This window comes from Triturus cristatus, chromosome 6 (genome assembly GCF_964204655.1).
Source record: "Triturus cristatus chromosome 6, aTriCri1.1, whole genome shotgun sequence".
NCBI classification, from domain to species: Eukaryota; Metazoa; Chordata; class Amphibia; order Caudata; family Salamandridae; genus Triturus; species Triturus cristatus.
Genome location: NC_140589.1, coordinates 1,380,178,190 through 1,380,204,619, shown reverse-complemented (window position 1 = coordinate 1,380,204,619; position 26,430 = coordinate 1,380,178,190). Strand labels below are relative to the sequence as shown.

Sequence of the window (26,430 nt, the reverse complement as noted above, 5' to 3'; positions counted from 1 at the left end):
CCTGTGTATTTTCTTTGGAGGTACTGGTGAATGTGGTAAATGTTCTGTTTTTTACTTTCCAGGTAGTGTAGTAACTATATGACCAGTCTTTGGATGAATAAAGATGGTGGTTTGCTTTGGATCTGGGAGAAAAAGTACTTTGGATTCAATAGTTTTCTTTGGTGTGGAAGATTTCTCTTCAGAAACGGGTCTTGGCTGTTTAGTAACAGTGTCCGGTTTAGAAGCTTTCCGAGACCTTTAGTGCGGATTGTTTCGGCTCTGGAGGTTTTTGTTTAGGAGGCTTAGTTATGGAAGTCTTTTCCTTAGATAGTTTTGGCTCCAAAGTTTTCGGTGCCGAAGTCTTGTCCGGCTCCTTCGGTGCAGAGCGGTCTTCTGGCGGTTTTGGTGGCGAATGTTTTGCCGGTGCCGACGGAGGGAGGTGCGTCATCTCGGGAGACTTAGGTTTCGGTGCCGAAGGCGGTTTTTCGGGACCGAGTGGCTGGCTCGAATTGGAGCCGGAAGGCTTGTCCTTGTCTTTCGGAGCCGGACCCGGGGCGCTCAAAATGTTTGTTCGGTGTGGACCTGGGCCCGGAGGCAAAGGCGTCACCGGAGCCCTTGGTATGGGGGTGACGTTATCTTTGGCGGCGGAGTCGTCTGCTTCGGAGACCGAGACCGGTTCTTCCTCTGGTTCCAGAAGGCTGTCGGGGCATGGATGGAAGATGTCCGGAATGGAGCCGGTGCCTCGGGACATCTTGTGGCGTCGAGCCCGAAGATCACGGGTGGTTTTCTTGACTTGAAGGATAGACAAGCATCACAGATGTCCTCTCGATGTTCTGGAGAGAGGCACAGATTACAAACTGAGTGGAGGTCTGAGAGTGGGAATTTAGCACCACACTGGGGACATTTCTTAAAGGGAGTTCGTTACATCGACTTCCGTGGTTCCTGGCGCGGGTAGGCCCAGTGACCCGCGTTGAAGTTCGAAAGTTTTCAAAACTTTTCGTCGAGGGTGCGCATCGAAGGGTACGCGATCGAGACAATACCGTAGGTTACCAGTGATTGCTTGTTGAAAAGGAGGGTTCGATAACGACACCGACCCGGAGCGCAGCAAGTCACATCCGAACCCGATGGCGGTCAAAAACAATCCACGGATGGAGTTGATGCTCATGCGCACTATCCACTGAAGGAGGAGTCACCAACCTCATGACCACAAGACTTCTTCGAAGACAAAAACAAGGTGCAAACATCCGAGCCCAACAGCAGATGGCGATCTATGCGAAAGTGTACAATCTGCAGCTCATATGCCTCGAACAAGTCTTTTTGAAATAGTGTCACGTATTAGTCAAAAGCTCTGAAGCCAATAGTCAAATTACTTTGGTCTGAGGCACAGACTATATATAAACAAAGTGTATAAACATTTTCTTAACTAAAAAATAGAAATTCAGCAATTAAACAACGTTGTAGCCACCAATTCCCTTCCACCACTCCTTAGTTTCCAGGTGTGCTGTACCACAGTATTGCAGTCAAAATATATACCTGGAGATATATCGAGACCATCATAATCACCCAGAAATCATTCAATTTGAGTTTATAATATTAGGTCGACACTTATTTTGACAATATTGTGTCAATCAACATTATGGCCTGTATCTGTAGGTTGCTACTTCTCCTCTGATACTGTGACCTAGAATACTGCCAGCACCAAATTCCTCAACCATATCAAATAAACTGCAATGAAGTTCTGAGAAACCCCTAGAACCAATAAAAAGACACTCCTCAAAGGCTGTTCTGAGCAACAGCATGGCTGGGTTTCATTAGAATTGATTCTGTGTAAGATCCTGTTGATCATCATTTATAGTCAATCAATAAATCAAAAATAGCTTTATTCGATTTAAAAACAATCATAAAAGCACAGTTTTAAACATTCATTAAAAATACATTTCTAAAAAAACATTTTTCAGGGAAAAAATTACACAATAATCAGTGTTCAGATACCCCCATAGATTTTCTGCAATTAATAACATTTTTCAAATAAGAAGCAACAGATAACATGGTCAGCTCATCATCTAAAATTTGTAACGCTAGGAACGCTGTGCGACATTGTCTCTAGCCCCTCTTTTTTTTAAATTGGTTTTAAAAATGTTTTTCTTGGGTACAAATAGAACTTACAGAATAAAGTAATATGCAATGTAGATTGTTGCGATATAGTTATCACACGGGCAAACACCCACATTTTTGGACCAATCATTAGTTGTAGGGAAGCTTATAAGTCTGTGAAAGGACCCCAATCGAAATCGAGTTAAGAGCATCCTATCATAGCTCCCCGGTACACAAACTAAATATGGCTGCGTGGCATAACACGATAGCATTAGCTGATTGTCCAGTACTGTAGGTTTAACAATCTTCAGAGTAAGTCTAGTGGTTTGTAGATGTGCTAGACAAATTGCTTTTAATTCCTTTCTTGGAATTGCAACAATACTGTCAGGACTTTCAAAATATTCAGGGTGGCAGATGTCACTTGTGAACTTTTTTATATATTTTAACCACGGGATAGCGGTCACCCTAGACATCCCCAAGCAGTCCCTGACAACGTACCGATTAAAATTAGTATCCTCAGAGGCCCATACCTTGTGCCACAATAACAACAGTTCAATTTTAATCAAATCTGTAATAGACGACAAGCCTAGTTCCGAATGACAGATACAATTGGCCGTGCTTTCAAGGGCAGCCAATAAAAAAATTGTAAATGCATTTTCTATTAGCTGTATCGATTGCACATCCGTGTAACTCCAAATGCCCGCCCCGTACATTGCTGTAGATAGGCACTTAGTTTTATATATTAATATTAACTCTGGCACCAGTCTTCTGCCCAGTCTTCTAGCAAAGTTGTTATTTATAGTTTTATGGATATTACCTCTTCCTTCTCATCCAGCAAACAAATTAAGAGCAAGGTCATCTTTAACTTTGGAATCTAATTACTTTTTAATTCTTAGGTTCCAGTGGTCCATGTTCAAGGCATAGTGGAGAGTGGACAAATCTCAAACATACTTTAAAACATGCAAAATTCCAAAAAGGAATATTGCTATTAGTAAAATATTTTCTACAGGAATGTTGTTTCTGCGCAAACCTAAGAGTTGCTGCAAAGAATATAATTCAATGTGTGTTCCACTTGAGTAAAATCACAAAAACAGGCAGCAAGAAAACAAAAGAAAATACCAAATAATTGTTTTTCAGTGAGATGCTGAGAAATTATCAACAAGGAAAAGATGCTTACCTTAAAGCGGCAGTGATAGGATCAGATTTCATACTTGATTCGAGGGAGTCAAATGTAACAGTACAAAGAACCTAAATCGAAAGAAAGTCACAGTTAACAGAAGGCAGAGAGGAGATTGGATTGCCCCACACTTAGCACGGAATGTGAGGGACTTTCAGTAAAGTTAATCAATATTCACTTTCTCCTAATCAATGTCAACATTTTTATGAATTCACTTAGTGTCATTGCCCAAGAGAAATCAGTGCATAATCAATCAGCACTGTTCCAATAACTTTAGCATCTAGCAATACTGTTGTACCTCTACCTTTAATAAAGTGTGTATAATTTGTAGGTCTAATCTGAAAGCACAGCGGTCTACAAGACCTATTGTTAATGATTCTTTAATAAATCCATAGAGTTAGCTTTGGTTCCACCCAGCGGATTATTTCCCTTTCAATTCCTACTAATGTTTGTTAGACGTATCACTCTGACTTGTAATTGCTTCCATAGGACTGAATGAGGGAATGCTGCACATATGAAAAGTACACTCAAGTTAATGAGACAAACATTTCGAAGATTATTTATTTCATACATTATACATTGAAAATAACCCATCTTATACTTTTTCCCTAGCATTGCCTATCCAATAGGACAGGCTTTAATGCGCTAAACAGCATTTATGTAAGTAATACATGCAAACATCATCTGGGCTTGCATTTGTTTTCCTTTATTTGCATATTAAAGCTAGTCATAGTGGCTTTGCCAGTGCTCTTTTTAGGTAATCATAGAAAACACATATATGCCTCTGGTACGTCAACCTAGTTTGAAATTTTGAAAGCCCAATACTATGCAATGCCCTATAAAACTTAATGGCAATCTTTTATCTGTCTCTTCAGAGAAAATGACCTAAGTGCCTTTGTGTTACTCTTCAACTGAGAAAGTTTTCTTCACATTTTAGTGCACAGCGACCTACAATTGTGGAGCCCTCTGCTACAACGGAATTAAACTTCAGAGTGTAAGGCGTTTCATTTGTCAAAGTATGTTGTAGTAAAAGCATAAAAAATGAAGACATGTCTTGAGTTAAAAGAAAAGGTTTTAAAATCCAATCGCTAAAAGTCTGATTTGGTACAGACATCTATTGGAGGTCTCCTATTAAGACTACATGGTCTTAGCAAAATGTAAGTTATTGTATGCGGATGCTGGAAGAAGGCACCTCCCATTCATTAATGGATTACACAGAGACCTACCACACTCCAATCCGAGACTCCAAGTCGAATTTGAATCCACCAGTTTGATCTAAGTTTGAATTTTCCTCATCTCATCTGCCTATAATAATCATGGTAATTTAAAAGAGGGATAATGCAGTCTAATTGTTCCACTGGTGTAAATCTGGTTCCCCGCTACGAGTATGTCTTTTGGCTTTACATTCACACTTTAATGGGAGAGCCGCGGCTGGGGGGGTGGGTGCACAGATCATTAAAAGAAACATGCTTTGGCAGGGCCTGATTGCAACACATGAAATTCAATGTTCGCATGGTGGGTCCTCCATTATTAGGACAAAGGGGGTAATCAACATACACACTGTTGGTCTTCAGCCAAGATTTCATACATCTTTAAGACAACCTCAATGTCAAGAAGTAACTTTAAAAAAAGCTAAGATTGTATGTGGTCAAAAATCTTAAATAAGGTATGTTTCAGAAGCCTAAATTAAACCAGCATTGGCAATGTCAATACATCTGGCTTATGAATGAAAGTGCCTTTTGGGTCACTGTTGGCTTAGGCCCTCAATAGTCATCTTACATGCACTCGGTCACTCATTTTTTAACTCATGCATCCATTCATTCATTCGCACAAGACCACGTCAAAGTGTAATGTTAAGGCCAACCACGCTGGAGCGCTGTTCGGATATAAGGAAAGGACTGAGCCTGGTCAGCGCTTACCTTCAGACTTAGAACAGACTAACAGACTTAGAACATTTCTTGAAGAAAAATGTCTGAGAAGGTAAAGTTAAGTTCAGCGGGGCAAGGCTGCAGGAGGTGTCCGAGGAGGGCGCTTCATCGTCAGATGGCCTTGAGTTGAAGCCAAGGTAAAGATTTCTACGTTCGGACTTAATCGCCAAAATGGAATTCGAAAAACTTCTGCGGGAAGAGGCCGTGGCTGTAGCCGAATGCAGTTCCACACAGTCAGATACTATTTTGTCAAAGGACCGCTGCAATGGATTTGCTGCAACATAGAAGAACGTAGCGGGAGAAGCCACCAAGTTGCACTTCAAGGGGATAGGCGAGCAGATTGGTTTCGGTCATCTCCTGGTTCTCAGAGCACTTTTTGGCAAAATTTCTCGGTTTTGGAAATTGGCTATCTGGGCACCTTTAGCACCACAACCAAGGACTGATGGGACACGTCTCGAGGGTTCAGTATTAACTCAGGCAGGGTCCAAGTACGGGTTCAAGATGGTAGGAGCCTGTTATGTCCCAGTGGCTCTAAACAGGAGGGCAGCAAACTAGCCCTTAGAGTCATTTCTGGCCCCAGCTGGCTCCTCACATGGTGCAAAAGCCGGCATTGCCCCAGTCAGGATTGAGCAGCATTGAGTTTTTCCGTACAATGGGTCAAGACGACTGGAGCAGAATGACACAGGAAAGAGACCAAAATGAGAGATGGCCATGAAAGGGAAGCAGAAAGTAATGGTAACTGCTACAACCAAAGGTGTCTGGGAAAGAGGGTGGGGGTATGTGAATTTACAGCATGCATGCCAAGAACAGATGCCGACAGGGTAACGTTTTCTGCTCGAGCCTGGCTGACATTTGGTTATTGGACGGTTAATACATCTACACAGTAGCGCTTTGTGTGTGGTGTAGACCAAGTATGTGCTTTAATGTCAGCTATTAGGATGTTCCCAATGAAGGCAATAGAGGCCCCATTCTTTTTGGTGAAATAGGCTCTAGGGGTTTTTAGTTTTCAAATAACAGGTTTGGATGCATTTGACAAGCCATCTGGCTATGCCTAATTTTGAAAAATGGTCTTTCCTTTTTGTGGTTCAGAAAAAGCAACAAACAGTTGCTTAGTTTTTCAGAATGTTTTCATTCTATGTAGTCCATTAGGGCTCGTTTGATGTCTAAGGTATGAAGAGCCCTTTCCGCAACTGAGTCAGGTTGTGGAAAGTAGACTAGAAGTTCTATAGATTGGCGGATGACATTTTGTTATTCCTCTCTGACCCGGCACCCACCCTGCACAGAGTGATGCACTTTCTCCCATTATTTCGCAAATACTCAGGGTACACCATCAACTGGGACAAATCCCTCATTTATCTCCTGCATGGGAAGGCTCCACCACTGCCCCAAGATTGCATGGCTAGGGTTGTACTGACAGGCTTTCGGTACTTTGGGATTTATATTACTGCAGACCCAGAAGATTTCTACACAAGAAACCTGGAGCCGCCTTTATCGTTATTCCGCATGGACATACAACACTGGAAGGCCCTGCCTTTGTCCCTCCTGAGGAAAGGTGCCCTGTTTAAAATGATAGTACTACCCCACTGTCTTTATCCACAACATAACACGTCCTACTTGGTTTTCCCCTCCTACTTTCAGTCCATCTACAGAGAACTCCATACACTGCTCTGGGATCGGGGTCCAGCGAGCATACCCTCCACTAACTGACAAGGGGATGGTATGATAGTCGTATTGCCCTTCCGAACATGCAACAGTACAACTAGGTGGAGCAGCTTACTACAATCAGACCCATCTCCCTCCCAGATGGAGAGCCTGCTTGCCGCCATGACAGACTGCCCATGCTCCCAAGATGATACCTTGGGGTGCCATATGATACCTCGCGTCCCAAAACTTTTCCAATCCCCACAGCAACCACACTTAGCCTAGGGACTTCGGTACACCAGGCCCCTAGATGGAAGGGCAAGCTAATATTAGCCTCCACCCTTTGGAATAACGCATTGTTATGGATGCTAGGGAAGTCACAGAGCTTTGATAAATGGGACCTCATTTGTCTCTCCAGGGTTGGAGACTTGTGAAAACCAGGGGGGCGGGGGTCATCCCATTTGCGGAACTGCAACAGGAATACCAAATGGCACCCACAAATTCATACAGATACTTACAAATCCGTCATGTGCTTCAGACGGCAGTGTCTAGGGGAGAGGAGCTGCCCGAACCCTCCCTGCTGGAAGACCATCTCCTTGATGAGCATATGCCCAGAAAAGCCATATCCCTTAGGTATAAAAAGCTGCTTAAAAATCAGCCCGAGACCTTGACTAGGTTGAGATAGCAGTGGGGCAGGGACTTGGGGGATTGAGGAGGAGTAACGGCTAGAGGCGCTGGCAATCCCACGAGAGGTGTTCATGAGAGCCAGGTTCCGCCCTGTACAGCTTAAAATCCTCCATCAGTTCTACTTCGCCTGTACCATGTTGGCACATATGGGCAAGGCATCAAACTCATTGTGTCACCGTGGCTGTAACCACGAAGGGATATTTTTCCATATGATCTGGGATTGCCCTGCCAGTCAAAACAACTGGACCACTGTGATTGCATGCTTAAACAGGGTGTGTGAAGGAGACGTAAAGGCCTCAGCGAAATGGTGCCTAATTAACATATGGGAGGCCACAGATCTCACCCGCATGGCCCACATTTTTATGACTGTGGGAATGATAGTGGCAAAGCGCAACATTGGGCGTGAATGGGGAGAGCCCCCCAGGCACCCCACCTTTGTGCATGGAAAAAAAGACAGACTGGTGCATGCTGGCAGAGAGGGTAGTATAAAAGGGAAGAGGCTGCACCAAGAAATGGGTCAAAATTTGGGGAAGCTGGAATGGGAGTGGGATATGGTAACTACTGTTCCTCTTGATTCTAATGGCCTTCGTTTGGGACTGTTCACTGATGAGGGACTCTAGGATCCGGCTGGAGGGTGGGAGCGCAAGAGTGAAGGAATGCCACAATTTTCTGCACTAATATTACTACTCAATTGTGCTGTGATGCTGCTATGGTACTGTTCATACTCTATTATTTTTCTTGCAATAAAAAGATTAATAGAAGAAAAGAATCATGAAGGGGGCATGGTGGACCTCACCAAGATGGTGGTCGCTTTGGAATAGAGCCTTCCAGCTTCCTCCATAATCCAGCTGAATACTCCATATTCCTCCTGCCGTGGGCCTGCCCAGCCCGGGAAGTTGGACGAAGGGCGTACCTTGGTCCAGACCGAGTGAAGCGGGGGAGGAGCCCCCGGCCTGGGGGGATGCCGCAAAGCTTTGGCAGTGAGGCGGGCCGCGGTCGGATCGCCTTGGCTGCATAGAGTGATGTCTCGGCAACCGCAGGAGAGAAAAGCAACGGTTGGGGCCCGCTGCGGTGGTGTTTGGGCCTTGTGGCTGCGCTGGGGCCCGAGAAGATGCAGGCCAAGAGGCCACGGGGTTGAGGTTGCACTCTCCCAAAGATCAAAAGTGGGAAGCCTGGCTGCCTTTTTCTTGCCCAGGGGCCTGCGGTAGCCGCGAGAAAGAACAGCCACTAGGGTGGAGGTCTGGGCCCCGAGAAAGCTGACCGCAGACAGTCAGTATGATGTGCCCTGAGTTTTTACTGGGCACCGAACGGGTTTCAGGGCCGTATCACAGAGACTTCAAGGACATTCCACAGTCTGGCCGGTTTAAACAAGAGAAGGGCCCCCCCACCCATGGATTGGAGGCCCTCCTCAGGAGTGGGGTTGCGTGCCTCTGGACCAGGACCGGCTTTAGCACTGGTTGCGCCCTGTGCAACAATGACTTTTGGGGCCCCCCCCTCCATCAATGAACACCTTCGCAATGGATATCCGCACTACCATCCGTTAACTGTCTTCATAACCACTCTCTCTCAGATGCATTTAATTAGTTTTATAGTGTCACTCATAAAAGTGAAGGGTATCAGAGCACTTTACATTGCACACACATTATAGAGACAATCAATCATGTGTAACTCAATGTATAGGACACGTTACATAAGACGGAGGACTACAAGGAGTAGCATTTATATGTCATCAATACTGGTAGGCAGTATAGTTTAGGGGGGCTTGGTCTTGAGAAGCACAAACTCAGAATTTGAAATGTAACACCATGGTTGGGGGTTCTCTTGAATAATCAGAAATGATTTCTACCCAAACGAACCCTTTGTGAAACATTTGGATAATGAAAGTCTGGGGGAAAAACAATACGCTCTAATCTTTACTTGACGTCTGCATTTCAGTTCTTTGATGACAGATCGGTCAGTAAACTTGACTGACGCCACGCTACCGTGCCGGATGACTGATCTTCAAAACAAGTCAGGAAATAGAATGGAGGACGGTTGATACTGACTAACTCCCCACTGTGAGAACTCAACAATCACATTTTATAATAAACATCATATACTGCATTTGAGTCTTCAGATCCATTCAGATTTTATCAGATTTTAAAAGGAGAAACCATATTCATGAATGAATTCAGCACAGACCGCAAGAAAAAGTGTTTTTTGCCCTGTAAAAGTCCGCGAGGATGAAACGCATTGGCTACGGTCTTTTTATCTTGCTGAAAAGAAGTTATGAATAAAGAATTTGATGAAAACAACTCTGCTGAACTGCTATTTGCTCTGATGAAATGTGATTTACAAATGTAAACAAGAATTTAAATACTTCCTGTGTACCTTGACTGAAATTTGAGTGCTGGACCATTGTGTTTTGTTCATAGTTAATTGAAACAGTTCTTGTCTTAGGAGATTTAGGGGTTTTTGGATCTTCGGTCCGCAGCACCTTGATTATTTAGATAAAAAATTCACTAAGGATAGATGCAATTTTGTCTTGCCCCAAACCCCGTTCCTTTTGCATCACTATAAAACATTCAGTATCCTTCATCAAGAGGGGGCCCGAACAATCCTCTACTCTAGTTTTTCAGTTTATTGTTACTTGAGGAGTTTTGGTTTGAGGGAGAACATTGGTGCAGTGTGAACTTTTGGGATGGAGGGTAATGGGTAGGCGACAGACCTTTCCGAAGTTGGGAACACAGGAAAAGTGGAGAGATAGGTGTAGTAATCTAGCTATTTATATAGTATACCAAAAGGAGGTATGCTGTGTAAAGAGTTCAGGTATCCCTTATGAGGGGATAGGGGCTTGCTCTAGCAATCCCAAGGGGCCCTATCTATGTTAGTGTGGCCGAGCAGCCGTAAGCTTATCAGAGGAGTGTTAGTTATTTCTTGCAAACACAGAGCCAATCAATGATGCACTCACTCAAAAAGGAGCTCCACACCAATTTGGAAAAATAACAGGTATTTTTATGTATATTTTGAAACCAAGAACTTCATTATCAGGTAAGTACCTTTTCACAATACACCTTTTACACTTTTAGCACAGTTAACCAACAGTGTGCTTTTACGCCTAATCCTTTCCTATGGGGGAAAGAACATTTACTGCATACATATACTTGCGAGCCGTTTCTGTGGGACCCCTTTGGTCATGGGATGGTAGGAGTAGAAGGTCCTAAGTTCCACCAGCAGATTTGTTGTATCTGCTATGGTGAGTTTTGGTGCAGAGGTGCTGGATGGGTTGGTTGCCTTCCACACTATGCAGTAGAAAGGAAGGGGAACACCTAGAAATCGGTTACAAGGGGGGACTTGGGAACAAGTCCAGGAGCTCCCAGTGGCAGGCTCAGGTCATGAGGGTCTTGGAAGCATGGCGGAGCAATCGGTTTCTTTAGGCCCTGGCAGCTTAGGTGCAGAGTGTTTGTGGTCCACTGGCTATTTTGCGTCAAGGCGCTCACTGTGTTGGTCAGGACCAGCAAAGGGGACAAAAACAGGACAGCTGGGCCACTCTCTATGCTGTCCTCTGTGGTGCTGACATCCCTCGGTGGTTGGTCATCGGTGCTGTCGTTGGAATCCGAACTGACATTTTTAACAAATGTTGGTTGCGGCAAGGGTCCAGAACACCGGGTATTGAAGTAGGAGAGCTCATGGAGGTCCTGGCGTCTTCAGGCTTGGCAGGAAGATAGATCTGACCTCTGAGTGTGAAGAACCTTCTCCTGGGCGACTGTTGCTCAGTGGACCTGGTGGACAGCAACTTCTTTAAACCGGATGTCATGGCTGGTACCTGCAGGCGAGTAGCTCTACTCCATGGGCGAAGTGCTGGCAACCCCCCGGGGCTTGTGGAGGATGGAAAGCTGCAAGGCGAGTTGGGTCTTTGCAACTGTCGAGTTTGTGTGGCCGTCAGGGTTTGGTGGCAAAGGTCCACAGCAGTCTTCAGTTCTTGCGGGTTCGGCTCTTCAATATCCTCTTCTTCGTTGTAGCCAGTGGAATCTGAAGTTCTGGATTCAGGGAGCCCCATAAATACTACTTTTAGGGACTTGGATCGTAGTAGCCAATGGGCTATGTCACCTTGGGTTCACTATGCCACCTATATGACCACTTCCTGTAGGAAGTCTGCATAACTCTGTCCCAGTTTCCTAAATTCTGCTGTCACCAAGATGGCAGAATTTTCCTACAGTGAGGCGCAACAGCCAGCTCACCTTAGGGGTGTGACTGTCCTGGGTGTGCTCCACCCCTACTTCACATACTAATTTCCCCGCCTATCCTGCTGCCAAATGGGCATCAGGGCAGGGAGTGGCATCTCCCAGCTCTGAGGGATACTGGGGACGCATAGCAAAGGTGGCAAAGTCTTTGAAGCCTCTGACCTTGAGAGGCTGATTGCACACCGGCACACAACCATGCCACATGTAGGAAGTCTGCATCCGCCCTCCCACACAGCGCGCAGTTAGAGGTCTCTCGCAAACCATAACTACAGAGTTGTAAAGGGGTATAATATAATTGGTGTAAAACTTTGAAGTGAATTATTCTGAGATTGCAGTTCGCTGTAAACCGACCAGTAAGTTCACAGCACGCCTTCCAAACGTCCGGCGTGAGGGTGTTTCCCAATGCTGCCTGCCATCTGAGACAGGAGGGGTGATCGCCTTGTTCTTGCTCTTGCAAGGAAGCGTTGTAAAGTTTAGTTATTAAGCCATTATGCCCCTCTCCCGCCAGCATCGCCTGCAATGCCTGTAGAGTTGTGGGTTAAGCTGGATATTCCGGATAGACAGCCCTAATAGCTTGCCGAACTCTGACATAAGTAAAGCCAAACATAAAGCCACAATTGGTACCGTTTTGCGCCACTTGCAATGTTTAGAATTGACCATGCGTGTACAAATCCCCTATCCGGGAGATACCCACTTTAGCCAACTCACGTAAGGCCGGCTTCTCTCGTGCTGCAGAAATATCAGGGTGCGAGGCCAAGGGTAGCAAAGGAGCATATAAATAGGATAACTGAGCCCGTTTCGCAAGCATTCGCCAAGCCTACGCTGTGCATTGTACAGGGTTTATTTCAGTCCGTGGGCCACCTGTGCCGCCCGACAGGATCGCCGCCTGCTGCGGCATTGGAAGGACAGCATCCGATTCAATAGCTACATGAGGCTGAAACCGCTGGGTGAAATGCCAATAGTGCGCAAACTGCGCCTGAGCGCACAGATACTATAGTCTGAGATCGGGGCATCAAACCCGCCCCGGTCAAAGAGCTGAACCAGAAGATCCCACCTTCATCTGGGTTTCTTACCGCCCCATACAAACGTAAGCAGTGATGATTGAAGTGTTTTAAACCGCGCCAAATTCAGTTTTATAGGAATGTTGACAAAAAAAATAGAGCAGTTTGGGGAGGAAGGCCATCTTTACAACCGCTATCTTATCTGCCAATGAAAGGGGCAGATGCACCCACCGCTCAGCCAGTTCAGTGATACGTGTGACCGTACGACCATAGTTCTGATACAACCACATCCGGATCCCTGTGCAGCCACACCCCGAGATATTTCACGGGATTGGACGTCCAGGTTAGTGGATAATCCAGCTCCACCTCTTTCGTATGCGCCGTCAGTGGAAACACCACCGATTTTGACCAGTTGATCCCAAGACCAGAGAACCTTTCAAATTTTACATATTCCCTGAGCAGTTCAGGCAGAAACACGGCGGGCTCGCGGACATAGATTAACATGTCGTCAGCATAGAGGGAGACTACGAGTGGTCTCTGCCGAAAACGCAAGACAGCTGCTGCATGCTTCTGACGGAGTTTACAGGCCAGGGGCTCCAAATCAATCGAGAAGAGCATTGGTGTCAAGGGGCACCCCTGCCGCGTGCCTCTTTCGATAGGGAAAGTTGATGACAACCATCCATTAACACGCACCCGAGCAACCGGATTGTCATAGAGCACTCTAAGCCATTGGAAGAAAAACGGAGGAAACCCCATCCTGGTCAAGACTGGGAACATGTAAGACCATTGTAAAGAATCAAAAGCTTTCGCTGCATCTAGCAGCGCTGCAACTGCTTGGAAGTCAGAGTCAAAATAGTGTATGGTGGAGAAAAACGCGCGTAGGTTGGGAGTTGTAGAGCGCGCAGTGACAAACCAAGACTGGTCAGGCAGGACCAGAAGAGGGACCAGCGGTTGTATCCTGGTGGCGATCATTTTTGCCAGGATCTTTGCGGCAATATCAATAATCGAGAGAGGCTGATTTGGAGGCTTATCTGGTTTCAATAGCGTTACAAGCAAAGCCTCCTTGAGAGAAGGCAGTCATTTTCCCTTCTCATAGGCCTCCGCATAGACGTCTAAGAGCCTGGGGGCAAGATCCGACGCATAAGTCTTATAGAATTCACTGGGCAGCCCGTTCATCCCTGCGGCCTTACAGGTCGATAGGGACATTATGGCCAATTTAACATGCTCTACATCAAACGGTTGCATAAGGTATTTACGATGCGAATTAGAGAGCCACCCTAACGCAACATCGTCCAGGTATGAGTCAATCTCTTCAGGCGGCGGAGAACACTTAGCGGCGTAAAGCCGCGTGTAAAATTGCAAAACTGCATCACAAATCTCTGGAGTCGAGTAGCGGGCAACCCCGTCCATATGTAATAATTCCGTTATATGCTCCTGACTACACGGCGCTGCCAGTTTTTGCGCTAGGGAGCGACCGGGACAGTCTCCCTCACCATAGTAGCGAGCAGTTCTCCGTTCGAGCGTGGAGATATCAGACGCCAATTTTTTAATCCTACATCGGATATCGCGCAACACACCAGACTGTGCCCCTATGCAAGTCCCCCTAATGGTCACTTTAAACGCCTCCCAAAGCACTCCAGCACTGTCCACAGACCCCTCATTCTCTCTAAAAAAGTTTCTGATCGCCTCTGCAATTGTCTGTCTAAATACTAGATTAGTTAACTTAGTTGGTTGTAATCACCACGCGAAGGTAGGTCGCTCACAGGTGGGAACCTGTAATTCAAGGATTACAGGGGAATGGTCTCAAAGTGTGCGAGCCCCATGGTTCACCCTCACTGCCCAAGTACAAACCACTTCTGAGACAAGCCAGAAGTCTATACGGGACCAGGACCCAGGGACAGAAGATATAAATGTGCTCTCCCGACCAGCGGGATGCCGAAGATGCCAGATATCATGCAAGTGTCCTGCATCTAATAACCCCATTAGCTCTTCCGCAGCCTGTTTAGGCCTCGCCTCACTACTGCCAACTCTATCCAAGGTAGCATCCAGACAAACATTAAAATCACCTCCCCAGATGATTGCAGCCGGAGGGAATGTAGAAATCCTGCACCACACATCCGAGTAAAAGGATGAATCATTCGTGTTTGGGTCATACACATTCACCAACAGTACACTCATGCCACCTAATTGCCCATGTATTATTACCACTCGTCCATGCTCATCCGTGTCAGATCAAACCATAGTAGACGGAACACCTTTCTTTACAAGAGTCAGCACACCCCTAGAGTAGGTAAAGTAAGAAGACGCAACTCTAGCACTTGCCCAGTGCGCACCCACTTTTTTCGCTGAGTCACTAGTTAGGTGAGTCTCTTGCAATAAGGCTACTTGCACTCTCATGCAATCCAAATATGCAAATACCGATCTTATCTTTTTGGGAGTATTGAGCCAACATACATTCCAGATGAGGAACCTAACTGTACTGTTCATATTTTCAAGCCATCATTAACTGAACACCTGTACAATAATGCATACAATGCATGTCTGAAGTACCATAATATTCCAGAACAGAGGATGCCCAGCACAGCCATAATGTCATTCTGCCTTCCCCAAAACAAATCCCCAAAACCCCCACCCACTTTAGCATCCCCAACTCGCCAAAGTCATCCCAATGTAACAACCCCCACCCCGAAACATACCCATAAAAGAGCAATATGCATTTGGGGTACACCCAATTCGGGGGCACAGAGTGCTACTAGCCTCCCACTTAGTAGAAGGTGGGCGAGCAGGTCCAAGTCTGTGCCAGGATGTAGACAGTTCAGTCGCTTGGCACACAGTATAACAGATTGCAATGCCTCCTGGAGTTGTGAGACACCTCCATTAAGGCACATCCTAACAGGACACGTCATAACCTGTAAAAGATACATTCTGGAGTGGAAAATCAAAATGAAGAAGTTAGACATAGATAGTTAACTAACAGCAAACACAGAAAGTTCAGTTTGTCCGTTACTTCATGGGCCATGTCTAGTCCGCATTGTGTGTTCGAGAGTCGCCCAGATCCGTAAGCACCAATGTAACGATGTACCAGGAGCAGTCTGAGTACATGAGGGTATACTATCTAACAAGTTCACACATCTCTCTACTGCTCCTTTTCATCCGGTGTAGCGCTGGCCTCCTGTCTCCTACGCTTTAACTGTTTAGCGTGGTCAAGAGCAGCTTTTGGATTTGAAAAGATTTTGCAATCCCCGTCCGAGCCTATACGTAGGCGGGCAGGGTAGAGCATTGCATATGGGACCCCTTCCGTTTGCAGAAATGTTTTCACAGTGCCAAATTCTCGTCCGGCTGCCTGCACAGCCACCGTGAAGTCAGGGAAGAAGGCCAGTGAGTTGCCCTGGTGTACTATATTGCCTTTGTCCTGCGCCATCCTCAAAATAGTGTCTCGGTCCCTATAGTTCAAAAGTCGAGCTATGATAGAGCGGGAAGGGGCCCCGGGACAGGTTTAGCGGCAAGAGAGCGGTGGGCACGCTCAACAATGAACATTTGATCAGCGCCAAATATTTCTTTAATGAGGTTTTCTATGAAAGTCTCAATTTTTCCCACATTGGTGGATGCCGGCAGTCCAGTAAGTCTAATAATATTGCGCCGGGACCGCGCTTCTAAGTCCTCATTCTTAGCCTGGATAAGGGCGAATACTTTTTCCATATTAAACGTCTTCTCAGTTACATCACTTAGGCCATCCTCCGCCGTAGACACCTACTGCTCCACCTCCCCCATCCGAGCATTTTGTTTTTCCAACTGTGACGACATATGGTCAAGTCGGTGGTTTACTGCTGCCATCATACCCTCTATGGACTGAAGACTGCGTTGCATAGCCAGCAGCGTGAATTCAAGAGTGGGAGGGTTGTGAGTTTGGGCATCCGCCTCCGAGTCAGATGCTGACTTCTGCAAATTTTTCAATGATTTGCGCGCCTCAAAAGTGAGACGAGGCTGTGATTTATCAGTTCTCCCCATGTCTACCCCCTCTGAATATTCCACCTATGTCAGATGATAATCGAGGATAGTAGAGTATGGGATGTCAGGGGGGAGAAAGTAGAGTCTCAAGGAGCCTGCAGCGGGTCACAAATCCAGTTGAAGCCCCAGGCACAGAAACACTGCCTCGCCGTCTGGCCCGTGCACATTTACCCACAGGGCGTGCAGTCAATCTCCTAGGAACCGGTGGCCGTTAACGTCTAGCAATGATCAGCTGGGTTTTGTCAAGGTTGAGCCATGTCACCACCGTACAACGTTAGCCTTTATGCACAATTCAGGCTCCACAGATATGACATGCGCCGAACATCTAGGGCTAGCAGTAATCTTTTTATATGACGCACCTCCGAATACTCTCGTACACCCAAGCAGCGCACCCCACCATTTGCGGGGTAAGTGTCTGAGGCAGCAGACAGCGGGTCAAGGGGGAGCACAAGGAGAACCAGGCAACCAGGGAGGAAGACGACCAGCGCTCAGAAGGTAGTCACTTATGAAGGCCTCACATCTGCAGGAAATCCCTCTGTAGGGCACCGACATATATCGACTCCCAGCAATCAGTTCAGCACCAGTCCCAGCTCTGCAGACCCAGCGCCACTCCAAGGCGAGGTTGGAACCCACGGCCTCCGCACCTTGCGCCGACTAGCCACCCGCTACAGCTCACAGGCCGCGACCCTTTCCCAGGCCCACGCCCGCCTCGGCAATCTAGACCGAGCCGCGCCCCACTCACTGCAGCCGGCGCCAGTGAGCGTCGGCAGTTGTACGCAGTACCAGTCTCCTCCGCAGGCAGGTTAGCAGCAGGTTCAGCCGGGGTTCCGCAATCTGCAGGCGACAGCTCCGTTCTCCCTCAAGGCCCGGCAACGCCAGTTAGCGTGTGGCCTCGGCAATAGTCAGCCCTCTGCAGTCGTCCACCGGAGCGCGAACCGTCTCCCAGCAATGCGTGGTACCTGAGATAATAGAACAGTAAGCTCTGGGAGCACAGGACTCCCCACCACAGTTCTGATCGTAGCGGGCGAGAATCACCTTTAGAGCCTCATGGCGGTCGCCATTTTCCCCACGGCGCCGTCCAGATGTAAGAGACCACAAAGGCACTCAAGAAGCGAATTTCAAAGGCCCCATCTACTCCCATTTCGTGCTGGAAGGCCTCACAACACCTAACAGCAGATGTAGCAGGTATCAGGCGGATAATTGTCGGATTGTCGCTCAGCCGGGCAGAGCCTCACTAGGGTGCGGCCAACATGCCGTGCGCCCTCTAGCGCCCCCCCCCCCGACAATTGATACTTTATTCGATTGAAACTTGCATGTATTAATAATTCCATCATTGTAATCAGTGTGGGTTTAGTAATACGAGATGTTTGATACCATACATCTTCAATTTCAGTGAAGCCATCATGTAGCTGGGGAACGTGTAATCATCAGTGACCAGTCCATATACTCAAGATGGCTTCCCTGTTCACTGGCAAAGGGGCATACTCCCACTTTTCAGTAGCCCATAAATCCTTTCCCAGATAGATTATGCATTTGTACCAGCCACCGAAGCAAGGGCAGTGCAAGAAGCAGAAGACCTGGCATGGGGAATATAGGATGACTCTCCCTTAAAGCTTACCCTGAGATGTGAGGGGAGGGTTGGTGAGAGCTGGAGACTTAGTGCCGGAGAGTAGCAGGATGCAACATTACAAGGGGAGCTGAGGGAGACATATCAGCTGTACTTCACAGAGGACGCTGGAACAGTCACTTCCCAAGTGACACTCTGGGAGGTGCACAAAACATTCCTGGGGGACAGAACCCAAGATCAAATAGCCCAGGGGGAAAAGAAGAAAAGCCTAGAGGAACTGAAGAAAGAAATTGCAGAAAGGGAGACTTGTTATTTAAAGCCCAGAGTGGAGGAAGACTTGAGGCTCCTAGAATTAGGGAAAGAGGATTTTAGGGTGGTGACAACAGAGGCTGTATTAAGTAGGGGACAAGTCTGGCTTGGTCGAGTCAGAGAGGGCAAGCGTCGAGATAGGTAGGAGAAATGTGGACAGATGAGAGGGAGATTATCCAAACAGACAGTAAAAATGTGCCCGATATTTTTGTGAGTTATACAAGGGACGTCAGTGTGTTGACAAGCAGGGGGATAATTGACTTTCTAACAGAATTGCTTCTACAGGTGCTGACAGAGCTTCACTTGAAGAGGAGCTCACGCTTCCCGCCAGAACTATATAAACAACTCTCGACGATCACTGGTCCTCTTATGCTCAATGTGCTTAAATAGGCCTTTACATAGGGGACACTCCCCCCAGACCTATGCCACGTCAATATTGTGGTAATACCAAAGCCGGGCAAACCGAACCACATGCGTAGGGCCTATCGGCCCACCTCGCTCGTACTACAGAGGTGAAAGTGCTAACTAAAATACTGGCCAACTGCTTGGTGAGCATGATCTCCCTACTAGGGTACGCTGATCAATCAGGTTTCAAGCCAGGGAGGGCAACCCAACATAATTTACGGACACTGTATAACTGGCTAGATGTGGTGGAGCAGACACCGAAGCCTCTAGCCATTTTGTCACTGGATGCTGAAAAAACGTTGGTCTCTGAAAACTGGTTGTACCTTCACCAGACACTGCAGGTCTTTTGATTTGGCCCTAACCTCTGTAAATGGGTAGCACACATCTATAAAGCACCTACAGTGGTGGTCGAAGTCAATAAGGTATTGTTGCCCTCCTTCCCCTAGGGCCATGGGACAAGGCAGGGGTGCCCGCTTTCACCCCTCCTCTTCGTGTTATGTAAAGCCTTTGGCCTGCTGAGTGAGGGCGGTTGTGAGGGGTTTTCAGAGTTTATAGGTCACTCTCCGCAGATGATATCTTGCTACACCTTTCGGACCAATGGATCTAAATTCCTACAGCGCTTGTGGAGTTTCAGGCCTTTGAGAGGTACTCGGGGTATAAGATAAACTGGGGAATATCTACATTATATGTGAATGGCTCCTGGAAGTTAATGGGGGACTCTTTATTATAACTTGAAGGTGAGGAGGGATGGGTTTCGATATTTTGGCATTGAAATAACAAAAGATAAACAGCAATTTCTAGATAGAAACCTAAAAGTGGCCCTCCAGGAATACCAAATAGAACCCGGATCATTGGAGGCGATTGCCATTGTCACTGTTGGGAAGGGTTGCCATATTCAAGATGGTCATACTCTCTCAGTTCCTCTAAATCATGCAAAACATCCCATTTCGCATTCTAGATTCCTACTTAGACAGAATAGACAAAACAACACGAACGCTCCTGTGGGATGGAGGCACCCCCGAATAGCCTTACAAGCCCTTACACAGTTCACGTACAGTGGTGGTATTGCATTACCGGATGTCAGGGTGTACTGGTGGGCAATACAACTTAAATACATTAATAAATGGGGGTTTGCACTGAGGATAGACACAGGATCTAGGCTGGGGAGGTCAGTTTTGGAAGACCATCCATATTTGCATTATCTATACGGCAACCGGAAAAGGAGGAAACTTCTGTTGCAGCCACATATGGGCTGGGATGGCTGAATCACTGGGCACACCACTGTGGAAGGAGCACATGTTACCGGGGGAGGGGGAGACTTGAGGGATTCCACCGGTGCGACCTCATCGGCATCTCTGAGGTGGGTGATGTCTTAGCCATGGAGGGGTTGAAATCAATTGAAGCCCTGCAAAGTGAATATGACCTCGATCCCACACAACACTATAAATATCTAGAAGTAAGGCTCTCCCTGCAGGCAAACCAAACAGCTGGACTGAGCCTCGATCACTGAGCCTACCCACTAACCCCCACCCCCCACCACGGAGATCTGGGTTTTCAGTAAAGAACTGGGCACATAGGCATTCTCCCAGATCTATTGCCCCATACTGAATAATAAGCCAGATACCCATGGGAACCTCCGGTCACCCTGGGAGAGAGGCCTGTGGCCTATGGAGGATGTGGACTGGGAGGCAGCCATGATGCACTCTGAGAAGTGGATACTTAATCCAAACTTCGATTATTTCAATTGAAAATCCTTAATAGACTATTATAATAGAAGCTTACTACAAAGATGGGCGGGCAGTAGACCTGCACTGTTTCAGCTGAGGGTCTGAAGAGGCACCTTCCTGCATACTCTCCGGGATTGCCATTAAAGAGGAGCTACAAGTAGTCCTGGCAGTGACCATCCCAGCCAGCCCATAATACTTACTTCTACAAATCCCATTTAATATGGACCTTGAAAGTGCACAGTTGGTATTCTGTAACTTGGGCTTCATGGAAGGGAAAAGAGATATTACGGTGACCCGGGGCAGCCAACACCTGCCCACGAAAAGACAATGGATCGCAGGCATGGAGGCAGAAAGGGCACTTTATAGTGCCAGAGGATGCCCCTAATGTTCAATAAGATTTGGAGAGAATGGAGAACTCACTATGAATGTGGTTAAAGATTGAATGTTGACCAACGTGACAAACAGACAAACTGGGCAATTGAGAAAGAACCGATTGGACTTGAGAGCTAGAGGGTGGAGGACTAGAGACCGGATGGGAGAGGCAGGAAGCCAGGGTGGGTCCTGACCCAAGGAACGTAACAGTGGGAGGGTGGGGATTGGGAGCACTGATAAACTAGATGCTATTGCTTCGATCATGATTCTATTGCAATTGTCGACTGTGTGTACATCTAAAATTTGTTTAAAAAAAAAAAAGAAAACGAATCATGACAGTGAAAATCTTCTACTCCCAGATTTGCTAGAGTGGGTGACTAACACTAAACCACTAGCCTACTATGGTAATCTGTGAGATTACATGTAACAAACAAAATACCTGTCTACAGTCTGTAACAGTCTGATAACATTCCGCTGTTACAGACCTATTGGCTCTACCATGTTTTTCACAAAAATTACGCCAGTTCTACTGCCTATGTCATAAACTTTAACAGATTGTAAACAGACCAGACTTATTGCACCTGGCATAACTTTCCCCAGTGAATGAATCAGAATTCCTGCTGGCATTTTTGGCTCGTCACCAAAACCAACACAGTCCTACTGTGTTGAGCATAAGCAACCATCAGGCATACAGTAATATTACAAATGTACACTTATCACAGTTGGCAACACAAAATACTATCCCTCCTAAGAGAGCAAAACTATGAACGTAGATTAACCAAAGTTCCACGGGTTGCAGATTTGACATCACATATGCTTTAACTTCAGTGACATCACAGAAAATGATGTAATATGACATTTGACCCCACAGAAAGTGCATACTTAATATAACATAGCAGTTACTAACACAAAAAGGTGTCTATTTTACAGACTACCTGTATTATAATACGAACCCTGACATAAAAAGCCAAGTAAACATTAAGCATTTATTTTCATTTGGAGGACATAGTGCTACAAAACATACAAAAACACTAGGAACCAAACTTATTTTGACCACAAATGCCCATGATGTAATGATACACCATAGGACATGTTGCAGGGATTCTTCTCTAGAATAAAACGATGCTAGGGACCATAGAGCATCAACATGTAGGGGCTGAGTCTCCATACAACATCAGTATCTATGGGCCCGAATCCAACTAGCTCATGGCGCCTCACTAGCCCTCCTAACCTTTCTCCTGATACTTGTTCACAATAAAAAGAAAAGGGACACAAGGAAAGTTTATAACATTTGTTTAAACTATTGTGTTTTAATATGCAATATTTGTGCCACAACTAGCAAACAAATTCAAGTCAATAATGTCATTAGCATTGTTAAGAGACTGTATACAATAAAAAGCCCTGTCATATTACCTGACAGATTTGCCTAAATCCACCCTCACTATGAAAGCTAAATGATTATAGATCTTTGGGCTTAGCGGTGTACCCCAAAGCAGTGACGGCTGGCAAGGATCAGGGGTGGTGAGGTGAGGATGGAAAAAAAAAAATACACTTACCCCTTCACGGCCACGTCTCTCCACCGCTTCTCTTCCTGCAGAGTCCAGGAACAGAAGCAGGAAGCAAACAAGCTTCTCTAAGCCAGTCACGATGCTGCTGTCACCAGCTTGACAGCAGCATCGTGATTGGTCTGAGTGTCATTGTTCGGCGCTCAGACACTGGCAGCCTGTGCATGTTCTCTACCGAGGCTGTGCAATACAGCCGAGTGGAGAACTTGCTAAGTGCGCATGACTGTTTAGTCGACCAAATACAGCCAGCCAAACCGTCATGCGCACTTAGAAAATGCCCCAACCACTCCTCCCCCTGCTCTGTGAACAGCCCAGTCCTGCCCCGTAAAACTGCCTCAGCAAGGAAAACTAAAATGATAATAACTTTGTGTTCCTTTTTTGCAATGCTGAAAAGCAATGGGGCGACTCTCCTCCACCTTAGCGGAGTAGCCACCGGTGCCGCATGCCTTAGATAGGTGTTCTACCTCCTTGCTGACGCTATTCTCTCGTCTCAGGACCTTTTCTCTGTGTGCAAGTATCCGCTGTTTGTGTTTGGAAGGACACATCCCGGGCTATATGACAAAACATGTATTTGCAAAAACAACAGCTAGGTGTCTCTATTAGGTCTAGGTGCAATTACAAGAAGTAGTGTTGTTTGACCTTGTCTAGGCTGTGTAGACTAAATCCCAGGAAAAGGATTTAATACAAAAACATGTGTGGACTATATGTGAAAGTACAATGTGGCAAAAAAACAAGAGCGCGTTTTGGTAACGTGTGCAAAGCAAAAGCGGCCTACAACGTGCATTGTTGTGTTAACATAGGTAAAACAACAATGTCCATGTAGGAAACGCACAACAGAAAATGCTTCAAATAAGATAAACTTAGTTGTTTTGTCCACCTTTATTAACTTATAAGGGCCATATACTGAATATGAACTATGCTACTGACTTACAGAATTTCTGACCATTGTTAAAACATTTTGAATTATAATCAATTTAAAGATGCTGGCACTGCTGCTTACAGATCATTTTGAATATACTCACAATAATGAAAAATAAATTGTTTAACAATGTGCTTTTATAGTTCTTTTTATTTATTCACAATTATGAGCATTGCTATGTTGACTTTATTTTATAGACCTTGTTCCCAGCCTAAGCAGAAGAAAGTATTCAACACTCAGTTGGAGCCTATTCAGCATCAGTTTTTGTGACTGTTTTTACCACCTTTGAGGCCAGGAATCGTGCAGGCAGCGCCAGGGGTCGCAAGGGAAAAGCCAGGGGTTGCAATTTGGCTGTGAAGAAGTTTGCTGTATTTGCAGGGACCATGCCAGCTCAAACTGTGGTAGGAAAATCCTGATAATGGATGAAGGCATCAGGCGTATGGAAACAGTGAATCAGATGGCGGGAACTTTGATTCGATGGGTACGATTCCCTGATTTGTAACTTTTTTATGACAACCTATTTTGACACAGAGAGAGCTGGGAAAAATACAGTTCCCATGACCCTGCAGGACCGTGGCTCATTGCAATGTTACGTTATGTAATGACGCACTGACGCCACATCATATACAGAGAGGGCAGTTTAAAATCACTGCAGGCGGCTAAGAGAGTTACAAATTCGGAGCTGCCAGGACAAACTGTAGGTGGGATGCCAGGTGAACTCTGTGGTGAAGTAAGTGGTGTTATTTAATTAGCTTGTGGGGGAGAGAGGGAGTAGGGGTGTAGCGATTCTGACTGTGTTTTCATTGGACTTTTTACAGATCACCATAATAGACTTGCTTTTCTCCCTCCATGTTACAACGTCAAAAGAGTGTGACGAAGGGGTCCACACAACTGTATTCTCCAATGAGGCATAGGCCTACAAGAATTAACATGCACTCTCCGAGCAGAGATTCATAATCAAATGCATGCATAAAATTAAGCCATAGCCAATTCCTTTCTCAGTATCTGGAATGACAGATTGCATCAATTATACCATAGTTGAGTAACATTCATGGTCTGACACAAATTCACAGAGTACCTAAGAAATGATTGCGATGAACACCTATGATGTAAGAATGGCATGCCACTGAAAGATCTGTGATAATGTTATGACGACAGACCCCTGGTTCAACTGGTTTCGGGGTTTTTTGTAATAAAAACAGGATCACAAGTCCCTGACTACAAAGAAAACACGGGACTCAATATATACGACGATCTAAGCTCTCTGATAGTTAATGAATTGTCGTAGACCGGAAATCCTGCTGAGCCAACTGATAACTCACAACACTGTCTGTAGAGCTGTGTCAGTGGACGGTGCTTTGTGAGAGCGCGGGGTGCCCAGGCTAGTCCGCAGGAACCTGGGGTCCCCACGACATCACCCCCTCAGCTAGCCCTGCCGCCAGTGCCCTATATGCAGCCTGACCGTGGAGGGGTCCGATGCTCTTCAGCACTAGGTGTACAGCCCACCACTGTTCGCCATGAATTACCACGGTCCAGATTTGACACAAAACGTGTTATTCATTGTGCAGACCATTTTAAGAATTTCTAGAGAGCAAAGTGCCCGGCTGGCTCGCTGATTTTACCTCTAAATTTGTTGAGCCACATTCTCATCTACAGAGGGTGCTCCACGTTTTAGTTAAGCTTATTATTGTCCAGTTTATAAAACATCAAGCCAAGATATTTAAAGCTTACAGTAAAAGTAAAATAAGTCCTGGTCTAGTTGCGAACTAGAAACATAACGGATCAAAATTTGTAACACGCTGACCAGTTAGCAGGGACGAGGAGAGATTTGAAATCCAAAATGGAAGCACCTCTGAGGTAGCCCAATGACCTGGAAAGAGGGGTGCACTCCTGGCCTTTCACTTAGGAAAACACAGCTTTGTTGGTATTAATACAGAAATCAAAGTAAAGCATCAAACATGCCTCAATGCTTCTCTCTTGACCTTTATTTATTTTCATTTATTTAATACCACTTCGGACTGTGTAAAACTCATATTTACTTAAATGGATTCTGCTTATAGGGGCTGAGGTTTGATAAGAATGTTTATTACCATTCTTCCTTCTGCCCCTCCTGGGACAGGTCAGGACGGGATATCTGTGAAATGTATTTATAGATGCCCTGCACACTACTTCTTTGGGAAGTTTTTATAGCACGAGTCTTTTTACTTGGTTCTCATTTCTAGGCTTAACAGTGTCTCTGACCACCACTGCTGTACGGTTACCAAGTTTTCTGTAATCATCTTAATGTGCACAGTTAGGAAGAGACACCATTGTACTCCTAGTTAGCTCCCGAACTAAACCAGGGGCAGCCAGTCATGCACTTTTCTAATAGACTTTTGGCTCAACTGGTGGTACATATACACTTTCCTATAAACGATCACTCCACACACTCTGAGAGGTTGAGAGGAAGGGAAGGGAACGACGCAGTGACATGGTGGCCGTAGGACTGCCCACATAGTGTCAGCGCATACGACGCAAAAAGTGCATTTTCCTTTCACCCGCGCCACCAAGCTGAAGTGAATTTCTAGGACGCCTGAATTTGCGACACTGTTATTAAAAGCCTATATTTTTGCAGAAAGGGGCATTTTCTTCTCATTTTAGGTAAAACACTGCCTTAATCATGGTGACATAAGGCGGTCATTTTTTGGCTTCAAGAGTAAATTGATGGCTTCAATCGACCCCTCAAAGCTTGAAAATCAGTGCACGTTCGTGCTCTTGGAGGCGGCGGGGTGGCTGCCCCTGGCATCGATCACCTGGGGGGGAAAAGTCAAGCTGTTCGTGGCCAGCCC

The 26,430-nt window shown here is 46.0% G+C and overlaps 1 protein-coding gene across 1 annotated transcript in view; it reads right to left on the bottom strand.

The window, feature by feature from the left end:
* PNPT1 (polyribonucleotide nucleotidyltransferase 1) overlaps positions 1 to 26,430 on the bottom strand; it is a 313,627-nt gene that overhangs the window by 177,565 nt on the left and 109,632 nt on the right. Inside the window, exon 14 of the mRNA XM_085612380.1 lies at positions 3,251 to 3,321. Within this exon, the coding sequence (XP_085468506.1) occupies positions 3,251 to 3,321 (71 nt within the window). The remainder of the gene's footprint in view (positions 1 to 3,250; positions 3,322 to 26,430) is intronic.